The sequence below is a fragment of the Diceros bicornis genome, chromosome 17 (genome assembly GCF_020826845.1).
Source record: "Diceros bicornis minor isolate mBicDic1 chromosome 17, mDicBic1.mat.cur, whole genome shotgun sequence".
In the NCBI taxonomy this organism is placed as follows: Eukaryota; Metazoa; Chordata; class Mammalia; order Perissodactyla; family Rhinocerotidae; genus Diceros; species Diceros bicornis.
Genome location: NC_080756.1, coordinates 31608365 through 31622356, shown reverse-complemented (window position 1 = coordinate 31622356; position 13992 = coordinate 31608365). Strand labels below are relative to the sequence as shown.

The 13992-nt window shown below is 35.7% G+C and overlaps 1 protein-coding gene across 3 annotated transcripts in view; it reads left to right on the top strand.

The window, feature by feature from the left end:
• The window catches only part of BICD1 (BICD cargo adaptor 1), a 212110-nt gene that overhangs the window by 83040 nt on the left and 115078 nt on the right, over window positions 1-13992 (top strand). For all 3 annotated transcript variants that reach the window (XM_058558542.1, XM_058558540.1, XM_058558541.1), the window contains exon 2: window positions 9591-9803. In XM_058558542.1, the coding sequence (XP_058414525.1) occupies window positions 9591-9803 (213 nt within the window). The remainder of the gene's footprint in view (window positions 1-9590; window positions 9804-13992) is intronic.

The window sequence follows — 13992 nt, the reverse complement described above, 5'->3', positions numbered from 1 at the left end:
GGTGGGGGAGGCTATGCATGTGTGGGGGCAGGAAGTATATGGGAAATCTCTGTACCTTTCTCTCAATTTTTCTGTGCCTAAAACTGCTCTAAAAAAAATTAAAAGTCTTTAAAAATAATTGGGCTTATATTTGGGTTTTTTCTTCTCATATTTTTCTAATAATTTATTATTTATACAGCTTTATTAAGGTATAATTGACATATAACAAACTGCACATATGTAAAGTGTACAATTTGATGAATTTTGACATGTGTATACACTTGTGAAATCATCACCACAACCAATATAATAAACATATTCATCAGTCCCTAAAATATTTTTGTGCCCCTCTGTAATCCTCTCTTTTGCCCTTCTACACACCTTCTTCACCCCTACCTCCACCCTCTCCCCAGGGGAACCACTCATGTGCTTTCTGTCACTATAGATAAGTTTACATTCTCTAGAATTTCATATAAATGGAATCTTACAGTATGTACTCTTGTTTTGTCTGGCTTCTTTTACCCAGCATTATTATTTTGCAATTCAACCACGTTGTTGCATGTTTCAGTAGTTCATTCCTTTTTATTGCTGAGTAGTATTCCTTTGAATGGATATACCACAATTTGTTTATCCATTCACCTGTTGGACATTCCAGTTGTTTTCAGTTTTTGGCTGTTACAAATGAAGCTGCCATGAACATTTGTTACAAATTTTTATGTGAACACATGCTTTATATCTTGGGTAAATAAATACTTAGGAGTGGAACAGCTTGGTCATATGGTAGGTATATGCTTATAGTAATTTATTCTTATTGTATTTTACAAATGCATTAGTCCACCAAGGATTGGAAATAAAACTATTCTTTCACCAAATGTATTATGAGAAGTACTAGCCTAGAAGATATACATATGTACGTAGCTACATTGTTTGTAATAGCAAAAAACTGGAAGCAATCCAATAATCCATCGTCAGGAGACTGGATTATTAAAAAGAGATATATATTTGTTCAGTAGACTACTTTATGACAATGCAAACAGATGAACTAAACCTATACTAATATAAATGGATAAATTGTAGGAGTTTAAAGTTGACTTTAAAAAGCAGATTGCGAAAGAATGCATATGGAATGATTCCATTATATGAATTTTTAAAACAAACAATATTAAATGACATATTATTTACAAATACATACATATGTGGTAAACTATAAAGAAAAGCAATAAAATGATAATACAAAACTTAGGATAGTGCTTACTTGGGGAGGGCTTGGGAATACAGTGAAGGAGATGGAACCAAGGAAGGGCAGACAGAAGCTTTGAGACTAATGGATAATTGTGTATTTCTTAAACTACAGAAATTCATTTTGATGTTATTTTTTTGTGCTTATATTTTCTTATAAATTTCCTTTTGTGTATATTCATATATAACAACAAAATTTAGAAAAATCTCTGAATAGTTAAAAAGGGAGTTTGTAAAGCAAGACAAAAGGCACCAGTTACAAACTATCAAGGATAGAAAAAAGTCTAGGCTTTGAGTAAATATATATTTGAATGATAGGCTATTAGGCATTACGTTTGTAAAAATTGGGGCATTAAACTAAATTATCATAGAATATTTAGTTAAGAAGTATAGTAAATATGGTATGTTATTCATTAGAATGATGCCTTGAAGCCACATAATATGGTGATTGAATCAGTTAAGAATATGTGTGATAGATTGTTTAAAAAAAACTACAGTCTCATCAAGTTAAAAATGCATATCTTTCATTTTTATGATAAATGAAAAATGGTTTACAGAATGTGAAATGAGAATCAAAAATTGGTAATCAGATATGCTGTGTTTCCCAGATGGATGGAATTTATACTTGGGTAGGAGTTAGGTTAAAAGCCAGAAAAGATGGAAGAAGTTGAGTTGAAAATTCCCACTAAAAGAAGATAAAACTGAATTCTTTGCTAAAATAAACTTTAGGGCATGCCTTGAGAAATTTGTTTGTCTTTTTACATTTTTAATGACTTAATGAGAAAAAACATACATCAGAGCTCCCTTTCTGGTAAGAGGTTTAGTGTTTCAGAAATGTGGAGGGAGCTGTTCTCCATAGAGAGATGAACAGCCTCCTGAGTCAGCACAAGTCCAAGGAAAACCCTTATATCAGAGGAAGCACCAGTCTGCCAGTGTCAGATCTGAGATTTCCAAAGGGCAGGAGAGAAGAGAGTGGGCACTGATATTTAATAAGCATTTACTGTGCCCAAGGCGGTGGATTTTATATGTCGTATCTGATATGCTTACTGTTTAGGGCTAGGCTTTTCTTACCTTTAAGGTAGATGTTATTATTCTCATTTTACATGTAATATGATGTTTAAATCAGTTAAGGATATGTGATAGATTGAGGTAACTGAGACATAGAAATTCGAAACCTTGCCAAAGATTTCAGAGGAGGCAAATTTAAACCCAAATACGTTTGATTCCAAAGCTCATCTTCTTTCTGCTATTAGTAGCCAATAATTATTGAGCGCTTACAATATTTGTACCAAGAACTATTCCAAGTGATACATAGATTTTCTCTTCTAAGCCTCACAACACTATAAGATAAAAATGATTATTATCCCATTTTACAGATGACAAAATGGAGGCACAGAAGGTTAGGTAACTTGCTCAATGTCCTACAATTAGTAAGTGGCAGAGTTGGTCCAAACTCAGGAGCCCACACTCTAGACCTCTTTTGCCTCTTTTGAGTACATTTGCCCTTTCAAGGATCAGGCTTGATTCTGTCAAGGAAACCTTATGACTCCTAATAACTTTTGAGCCGAGAGTCATGGAAACTGATTTCTTCCACCTAGGTACTTTTGGACTATCTCACTTCCAATGATCCCTTCTTTTCTAATTGGATCATACCCTCTAAGATGCTTTGCTGCTGGAATAAGTGGTTTGGGAAACGTTTCTTAGGTAGTTCTAACAAGTTTAGCTAATTTATTCCTATTTTTTTGCATGCTTTTTGAGATCCTTTGGGCTCATTGTTTTCTACGGAATGAGAATGAATCCTTAATAGAACTTTCAGTCCTCTTAAACTCTCGTTGGGGAAGAGGGAGAATCCTCCTCACCTTTTCCCTTAAGGTTCTTATGGCTGGCCAAATAATTGAAAGACAGGTTAACAGGAGAAAATAGTACCAAGTTTAATAACATGTAAACATGGGAGATATGAGGAAAACTGAGTTTCTCAACAAAATGTTGGAGGTTCTCATCTTAAATACTATCTTCAGCTAAAGACAAAGGAGGATGTTGGGGGTGGGGAGAGTCAGTTATGGGAGATTACCAGAAAAGCACAGTAAACAAGAGTAAGGTTATTATGCAGATTTAAGGCCTCACCTTCCATGTTGATAAATTTCTAGAGATGAGGTCATCCCCCCTCTTCCCAGTACAGAGAGGGAGATACCTTTACAAATGGAAATTTCCCTTATAAATGTAAATGTTTGTCTGACAACCTTTTACAGGACCACCTAGAGAATGTGGCCTGGGAGAGACAGAATTTTTGATAAGATGGGCTTGGTGGTGCCTTTCCTATTGTAACATCTATTTTACATTATATTACAGCCATCATATGGTAGTGGCTCCTTCCTGAAACAGACCTTCAATGTTAAATTCTTTAGGCAGTTTGGGGGAAGTCAAATGTCCATCAGAGAAAATAATCAAAGTAAAGAGATATATTTCAGGGTGGCCAAATTTGATCTCCCACACTCCCATACTCCATTCTTTAACATGGAATTTCCTTAGGACTTAATTTAAAACAAATGGCAATTAAACCATTTAAACTATTTGGTGGGATTATAACTCATATTCTTTCTATTCTGAAAGTATTTGAAGTACATTTAAGTAAAAGAAATCAATACAATGGAATAAATACAATAAAAACTCAAGACGATATACAGAAAACAAGAGATAGTTATACCAGAAACTTAAGGTATTTTAGTTAATTCCCGTAGAGCATTAAATGATGGATTTCCTGGCAGCTGAGGCAATAGAGGAATATAATTGGTCAAATAATTTTTTTGTATGTTCAAAGAAGGTAAAGTAGTTCATTGGGGAGGATGGCTTATGGTGACAGGCCAGTTGATAACCTTTTCCTTTCTAGAGTTAGATCATATGCCCTGGAGCACTCAGATCTTAAAGTGCTGTAGTTGAGACTTGAAAGAACTGCCACGGATAGTCTTTAAAGAGGCACCAGGGCAATGCTGTAATTCTTGCTTAGCAACACTTAAATTTAGGCTTCCTCCTCTGGGCAAAGTCCGGGTTCTGGCTCACTCCCTCCTTTGTTCTGGTCTCTGTGCAAAGGTCACCCCCTTCTCTTAATATCCTCTCTAAATGAGGAGCCCACTCGCTGCACCTGCCTTACTCTCTATATCTGCATTGTCTGATGTGGTAGCCACTAGCCATATGTGACAATTAAAATTGATTAAATTACATAGAATTAAAAGTTCAATTCTTTGGTCATACTAGCCACATTTCCAGAGCTCAGTAGCCACACTTGATTAGTGGTTATTGTATTGGACAACACAGATATGTCATTGCAGAAAGTTCTATTGGGCAATGCTATTTTATGCTCTTACCCTGGCTTTCGTTTTCTTTTTAGAACTTTTCCGGCTTTATGCCACACACTTACTGATTTATTTGTTTACGTTCCACTAGAGTGTGTGCTCCCAGTAGCAGAGATTTTGTTTTATTCTAGAACATTGCTAAATCCTAAGTGCCTAAAGCAGTGCCTGTTAGAGTTCTCTGTAAACACTTGCTGATTGAATGAACAAATGAATGAAGGAATGAATTTTAGTCTTATTTTGCCGTTTCAAATAAAAAAATAGTTTGATGTCCTTGGGTGACCTGGTACACTTTTCTGCCACAATTTTTAAGATGAAAGAATGAAAATTCTATAACCAAGGACACATATTTTTAAGATAACATGATATTATTAAATAATACTAACCAAACTTTTGTTTCTTTCATCTTTCATATTGTGAAGGATAATCAGTCTGAAAATTCTGCTTAAAAGATAATATATTGACCTAAACATGGGTATAAAATATCAATTTTCTTTGGATTAAGAAGTTGTGTGAGTAGAATGAGAAAGCAAAGTACTTATTATATAGCTAATTGGACTTAAACTGGTATGTAATTTAAAGCAACTGTGATACATTGCAATGGAACATACTAAAAGTAATATTGTGCAATCATCACAATACATACACATGGTGTGAAACCATAATACATTCTAAAATTGTATAGAAATGTCAATTTACCTAGTTAATTTCAAATAAAAGTTATCCATGAAATGATTGCAATGCCTAAAAGGAATTTGCTGTTTGAACAAAATATAACTAGGAGCATGACTACCCTAGGTTTGCCTATCAATAGACATTGAAGCCAGTTTTGTGATTTCTGCCAAGGAGACAGCTTCAGTAGCCTTGAAAAAGATTGTTTTTCTTCTCTGGGGCCCAGCTTTGTCAGGATACACTTGGAATGATGATGGAGGAGGGAGGTACCTAGCAGAACCAGACAGGTCTGGTCAGTCAACTTGCACAATTAGCCAAATGGTAGATGTCAGTTGGCTGTCATGCCCAATTCCAGTTACTGACAATCAGGAATTTGGTAAAGTAAAAGTATTTTCTCCTTCACTCTCCCTTTCTAAAATGCAGATATTTTCTGAGTAGTATTAGTTCTCAGTGGATTTGCAAATGCGGATCATGGGGCATCTCTAAATCTGTGCAGGATTGGTATTCTTTTTCTATTTTAAGTAAAAAACACCATGGTTAATGTCCTTGGATAACCTCATATACTTTCATTGGTTTTCAAATCAGGTCCAGTGAAGGGCCGAGTTTTTCATAAAAATAATGACTAATTTTGGAATCCCATATGTTCAGCTCAGGTTTCTAAGCTGCAATAAATATGAATTAAGGCTTCATCAAGATTTTTGTATTTGCAATTTCAATTCTTGGTTCTTTTTTGAAAATCTATTTTATGTATATATCTGAATTTTTTTATTTCCTTAGGTGCTGGATCTGGAGTACAATTTTTAAAACTTTACATCAGTTTACTTTCTGTTAAGACCTTAGAAGTTGTTTTAGCCGCCAAGAGAGCATTACCTGTGTACTGAGAATAATATGAGAGCCGTAGAGTGCCTGAGTCTATTTATTTTACTCACACAGAGTAAAGAAAATGACCCAGTGACAGTTTTCTATGACATAGAAGTGGGACAGTAGTTGTGAAAAAGAAGCTAGCTGAGGTGCTTAACACACAGTTCATAGTAATTTTAAATTTTTCTAATACTTGGCTATGTAGTCAGGGTTCCTTTGCCAGGGTGAGGGTCTGCTGAAGAGTTCCTGAGGTCACTGTGGGGAGATGCGCTGCCAGACCTCTTCCCTCCAAGGGCTTTGTAATGGGTCATGAATTCAGAATTGACCTCACACAATCTGACCATTACTGATGGAAAAGCAAAGTCAGCATCACCTACAAAGATAATTTTTCATCTGTTCATAAGTCTATATGCTTATTGCCACATGTAGAAATTTGGCTACTCAAATAAGAATGTCTTTCTATCCAGAGACTGAACAAGCTAAACACCAGGAATATTCTACTCTGTACAGAAGAACATTGGTACTGAAATATTTCTTTCTCAGGTGATGCTTAGGATCTATCTTTTGATTTTAATCCATGTTGAGATTTGAAAAAAGATACTTTATTGAGACATGGGTTTGCAGGTTATTATTTTTTTTCTATGAGTATAATTTGGAGAAGAATACCAGATTGTCTTTAAAATCATGAAATCATGCTGTCTTCTAACTTGTATGCTGTCCCTTATAATAATTAGCACATACCTTTTCTGCCTTGAAGTTTGTAACAAATGTGAAACTGAGTTTCACAGGTTAATTCCAGCTTTCTCTTCATGGATTATACATAGTCCAGAAGCATCATGTTATGCCGTTTTAAATTTCAAAATGTCATAATATCACAAGTACGTTGTAAAGTCACAATTGCTTCTAATTCAGTGTAACATCTCTTTGGTGTTAGTGTCCATTTGTTCTTCCATAACTCTACATGCCAGTATTTTGTCAGATCAATTCCTTTAGGGCAGAGACTACATTTATTTATTTAACTTTTTATTTTGAAATAACTGTAGACTTAGAAAAACGTTGCAAAAATACTACACCAAGTTTCACGTACCCTTTACGCAGCTTCCCCAAGTGTTAACATCTTATGTTACCACAGTACAACTATGGAAACCAGATATTGACATTGATACGATGTTATTAACCAATCTAAAGAATTTGTTCCAATTTTGCCAATCGTCCTACTAATGTCTATTTTTGGGTCCAGGATCCAATCCAGGATCCCACACTGCATTTAATTGTCATATCTCCTCTGGAGGAGTCTATCTCTGTTTCAAGACTTTAATACTTTTGCAGAGTTCTGACCAATAATTTTGTAGAATATCCCCCAGTTTGAGTTTGTCTGGTGTTTTGTTATGGTTATAACTGGCTTAGCATTTTGGCAAGAATACCACAGAAGTGATGCTACACTCATCTCATTATATCAGAGGGTACACGATGTCAATATGTCTCATTGCTGCTGATCTCACTTTTGGTCACTTAGTTAAGGTCTACCAGGTTTGTCCACTGCAGAGTTACTATTTTTCCCATTGGAATTAATAAGTATCTTGGGAGGAGATGCTTTAAGACTATGCAAATATCCTGCTTCTCATCATACTTCTTGCCCATTAATTTTATATTCCATTGATAATTCTTGCCTGCAACAGTTATTACTTGGTGTTTGCCAAATGCTGATATATTTTATTTCCATCATTCATTCTACATGTATTAATTAGAATTCTACTGTAAGAGCTGTTCCTTCCTCTCCCATTTGTTCCGTTCTTATATCAGTGTAGACTCATGAATATTAATTTTATTCTATGGATTATGATTCATTACTGTAATTATTTTGTTTACCAAATTATCCCAGATTTGGCCACTGGGAGTCCCTTTAGGTAAGCTCTTGTGTCCTTTGACATATTCCCAATTATTTTTTTAAAGCATTTTGTTACTTACCCTTTGGCACCGCAAGATGTACCAGGTTCATTTTGCTCCAGCCCTAGAAATGGTCATTTCCCCAAAGAGCTCTAGTTCTTTTAATTGGAGATTGATATTTAGAAACAAAATTTGGGTGCAAGGGATGCTGATTGCTACTAGTATGTCATTGCTTCTAGGACCTCTCAGCTGCCAGAGCTAGGAAATATGTGCATGTATAAATACACATAAACACCTCCCTCTCTATCTATAATCTATCTAATCTATTGTCTATCTGCCTATCTCATCTCTCTCTCTCTCTCTATCTATCTGTATTTATTTATCTGTTAAAAACTATTAGTTCATCCTGATACTTCTAATTACAACCCAATCCCGCTAGTTTCCTTCTAGACTTCTCTCTTTCTTTCTTTGTAATCTTTTTCCCTAACAATGAGAAACCTGGGTTTCATTATCCATAATATATTACTTGTTTGATCAACCCTAGTATACTTGTAAAGAAGTTTCAGAATTGTGATCCCATAATCCCTGTGAGAAACAAATTCACTAGCTAGACTATAGTGTTTGGGTACGGTTCTTTTCGTCTTTAGCTTTACAGTATATAGCAAAAATACAAATTTCCAGAATTACTCAGGTTATATCTTTTCTTCTCTACCCCTTTCAGTGTGGTTCTCTTGCTCATTTGTAATACAGCTGGGTTCATTTGTTACTGTTTGTGTTCCATTTGGGCTCCCCAACACATAGAGGTTGATTTTAATTACTATTTATTTGGGAGGTATGTGAAACATTACTATAATTCTAAGAACCGCGACCCATATCTCTTTTCTATATGAAAAGACATGCAGAAAAATGTCACTCCCCCCTCATCCCCTATATCACATTTCATTCTCCCATTCTTTCCACCCCATTGGTAGGTAGGTAACCAATTGGTAGGTAATCAGTTTCATTAGTTTCTGGTTTATTCTTCTGTATTTGTTTTTGTATAAATAAGTAGATACATATATGTTTTCTTATACAGTGACTACATTTCAATGTCTTTTTGTGGTACCGGACAATTTGAATGCTGTTTGGTGATTTTATCTCTTAAGGGTACTGTTCAAAATTGATCATCCTTACTGCTAAGGTATTAAAAAGCTCATGAAACTATTCTTTTCTTTCTTAAAAAATATTTTTGGGAATTTTTTCTGGAATGAAAATGACAACATGAATTTTGATGAGCTCATTAACACTGAACTGTCTATTACTTAATAGAATTTGTCTAAATAATGATAACATAAAGCAAACAGCAATGTTTTTCAGGTTGTTTAACCCCATTATATATATTTTTAGCAAGATATTTTAAAATTTTTTCTCCTTATTAATCGAATTTGAATTATTTCAAGCATCAATGAGAGCTGCTAGACTATTATATAAAATATGTATTTTTTTCTTCTGGAGGTCTTGTCAAATAGCTTTTCTTGCAAACAAAGTGAAGCAAAATATTTCCAAGTCTGTTTGATCGTGCTCTGGTGCATTTCATTGTGCACTCTTTTTTCTTTTACTCTGCAGGCCTTTGGGCAGTCCTTCTCCATCCACCGGAAAGTTGCTGAGGATGGAGAGACTCGGGAGGAAACGCTTCTGCAGGAGTCAGCATCGAAAGAAGCTTACTATCTGGGGAAGATCCTGGAGATGCAGAACGAACTGAAGCAGAGCCGGGCTGTAGTCACGAACGTTCAGGCAGAAAACGAGCGGCTCATGGCCGTGGTGCAGGATCTGAAGGAGGTAAACAAACAACAAACACATTCCCTGCGAGAGATTTGTGGGAGCGAGAAGTAAGATAAAATTCTCTCTAGGAGAGAGGAATAAAGCTTTTTCTTTAATGAGAGGAGCTGTATTAAATAAGAAGCACGTAATACTGATGCTTGCAATTTTTCTGCTTTTTTAGTGAAATAACAGCATGTTCTCAGATGAGCTTTTCCCTCTTTTATTGTTTGTTGAGAATTCAAGTCTTTATTTATTGAGTCCTTGGGAATTGGCCTTGCAATTTCTGCAAAGATGTTTAAAAAATATAGTGACCTTAGTGCTTCCTCCTGCTTTACCTGTTTTAATACAACGTGGAGAAGGACGGTTGGCTGTGATGCTCTGTGTCAGCACTAATTCAAAATGACAGTAGTGGTTGCTCAGGACTCTTCTCACTGGGGAATGAGCCCCCAGGGGAGTGTTCTGAAGGGTCTTAGAGTCTGGCAGGGCAGAACCATAAACTGTTTTTCTGGTTGTAGAGCAGGCAGCAAATTATAGCTGGTATGACTTAGGTCAGGGAGCCTTCTTCAGTCCCTGGGTCTCTACTGGACTCACCATTTCTCTTCAGCTTTCCCGTAGCAGCATCATGTGCCAGGCCTGCTAGCAAGTGAGCTTATTAATTGAGGGTTTTAGTAATGGAAAAAGGTAGGATGAAAAAATTATTCAGTATTGTGAAATAGAAGTAATCCACTGATATTGTTATCTTGAAATTAATGACGTACTACAAATAGAGTTTCATTATTATGAGATATGTTGTCCAAAATTTATTGGAATTTAATCAGTTGTTTACATTTTCACATGTCCATATTATGATGAACTAAATGAATAGGGAAAGTAAAGTTTCTGCTTTACCCAGCTCATTATCTTTGAACACGCCCAAATACAGCATTACCACTTCTAGAGACAGAAAAAGGAGGCAACCAAGTGGAAGTCAGTGTTGGGTACAGAGAAGAACATGAGACAGTTTTCAGGATGCCCTGCCTCATTTCCCTCCAATGCAAATGCATGTTAAAAACAAAGCTGCTCTAGTTCTTTATTTGATGCATCTGTATGTGCTGGGTTTTGGCCATCACCAGCTTAACCTTTGGAGAACCAGACCCTCCACCCCCTAAGGAATTGCCATTCACCCGTCCAACCCCAGGCTTCTCTGTGAGACAGGCATCCACTGCAGAGTAGACCCAAGGTCATGTCGTGCCATAGGCCACCATCCTGGATTAAGCAAGGCCTCAAACATCCACAGAGGGGCAACTCAGCAGCCATGAGCAGCAGGTTCACATGACAGGTTGGCAGAGGGGCTGTGACACGGGCAACATGAGGGCCATGGGCACATACATGCAAGTGATTAGTGGAGAATAACTGTGACCAATGAGTCAAGCAGTCTTGATTGCCAATTGGATGGATCCTCTGAAAGTCGCCCATCCCCACTGTGTGCAGTAGCTACAGCTAAGGAAAGAACAGCAAAGGTTGAGGAAAGGGCAGAGAATCCACAAATGTTTTTCTGTTGAGGCAAGACGGTGGTGAATGATGGAGCATCCTTACTTACATACACCATGCGTGAGTGCAGTTTCCAATGAGTAGATTTATGATGAGCAGCAGGAGTTGGTAATTAAGAATGAGGATGTAAATTAGGAATGAACTGAGGCACCAAGGGGAAAAAAAAATTTGAGGAGCCCTTCATTCAGATCAGTTCTCCAATTTGAGTAAGCATCAGAATCACCAAGAGAACTCATCAAAACAGTAGTCCTGGGCCCCACCTCCAGAGATGCTGATTCAGTAGGTCTAGGTGGAACCCAAGAATTTGCATTTCTAACAAGTTCACAGCAGGTGATGCTGTGGGTGCTGTTCTGGAGACCACACTTTAAGAACCACTAATTTAGACTTTTTGGCTGGCCCAAAGCTGGGGAAGGGAGTATCATAGGCTCATAATTTGGAAAATTGTTGAATGAATTACTTGGTTATAATCCTTCGATATCTATGCATTTTCAGTAGTTGATTTGCACTAAAAGAATAACTTGTTAATCCAAAGGTGTATATTTTTTAATCTAAAATAGCTTAATGCAATTTAGCTTATGAGTATATTCATTCAGGTTTGTCAGGTAACTAAAAGAAGAAAAGAACAGGTTGTCAGTTTCCCGATTTTCTAAGTATGTCAACAATGTATTTGTTGATGTTCCTTCTGATGGACTGAAAGCTAGTGGTATTACTTCACCCTGCAGGCCTGCGTTTTTCATCCAGGCCTCATGTTTTAATGTTCCTAATAAAACTATTATTAGCATTTAGAGCTGAGTACATTTGTAAAAGGGGAAAAGGAATAAATTCTATTTTTTGGGATGTTGATACAGACTTTTGATGGCTGGTGTTAAATTGAAATCTCAGATTTGTTTTTATTGTAGGCTCAGTTTTATTTATTTTTGTTGTACTCTGGGCATTGACTGATGCATAGTGTTTGGAAGAGAAATCATGAAATAAAAAAATCATGACCTGAGTGACCATGAGAAATAGACAAGGGTAACGAACACAAAATGTAGTAAATCATCAGCTTGACAGATGCTGTGAGAATTTAATAATTTGATTAAGGGAATCATCTTTATTTGCTGAAAGGACTCATCTCTTATTTCAGTAAGATTGTTGGTACTGGCAGAGGTATATTTGTGGTGTGTGTATTATGGAAGCGTTATACATGTTTGCACACGTACCTGTGCAAATGTATGTGTATGTGTGTAATTCTAAGGTCAAATTCTCTTCCATATGTGATAGGTATAGGATAGTATAGTGGAAAAGATTGGAAAATTTCTGAATTAGGTGTTAGGAAATCAATATTCTCGCCTTAGCTCTGCTAAAAGTTTTAGAATTATATTCATGGTATTTGTCAAAGATTTTTTTAGTATACAGTAAATACATAATAAACATAAACTGTTACCATTAATAATTTTCTGCATCTTCCATAAAAATATTGTTGAAGATATCACTTAATATATAGATCCATATTCTTAGGTTAAAGAAACATTAGATAAATACTTCTTTGAATTTATTACCTTGAAAATTCTTTCTATTGACATATGAATCTGGCAGTAGGAATTACAGTATATTTTTATTTCTGCTTTGGTTGTTAAGAAGCTTTAGCACTATGTTTATCTGTAAAAACACACCTAGATTTTTTTCATATAATTCTTCTCATTTTTAAACATTTTAATCAGTCTTATTCTATATATGTCTTGAATGGTGGACTACTTTAAATAATTTTTTAAAGTACAGGGAATATAAAGAAAAAAAAATCACCCAAATCAAAGAACCAAATTAGGAGTTAATCTTAACCAAATTAGGAGAGAGTCCTACAGGGCGAGTAATAAACAAAGAGGAGGGGAAATCCTTGGGTTGCCTTGACCAGCATCATTTTGGTAAGAGCTTACAGAGAACAGATAGATTACTGTAGTGCCTAAGCAAATATATAGTAAACAAGTTTGGATTTCATTTTTCTGTCTCCAACCTGTAGGTCTAACATACTAGAAGACAGCCTAAATAGGTTTATTTGGACAGTATTTTTTGACCACTTACTTTGTACTAAATTAAGTTAAAATCCACATTGATTACATCATAAAATAGGATAATGAAACTTTTAATACTACTGAATACTTTCAATTGTTAGTAAGATGTCAGAATTTACTGCACTATTTACAAACCATACAATGCAATTATACCAGTATTCCTAACCAAAATTAGTGTATATATAAAAAAGAGTTGTCACAGAAGATAGACCCCTGCAGGTGGAATGCAGAAGATTGGAATTACAAAATGGATTATTGACTTTAGTAGAGATTAAGCCTGTACTTTAAAGTGCAAATAATTTAACATCTGTTGATTGCCAGACAGTGTGCCAGACACTGCTAAATTCTTTACATGGTTTAACTTGCTAACTCCTTATAACAGCTCTATTGAGGTGGGTCCTATTATTATATCATCCCATTTTACTGATGGGATATGTAAATCACAGAGAGGTCAAGTAATTTGTCCAAAGCACATGGGTAATAAGTGACAAGCCGGGATTTGAACCCAGGAAAACTGGCTTTGATCTAGATTTTCTTAGGCATGTCACTGTAGCTGCCAAGAGCACATTTTTCTCTTCCAAATCTTGCCTCAAGCTAATGAAATTTCTGGCACAATATATGAAGCT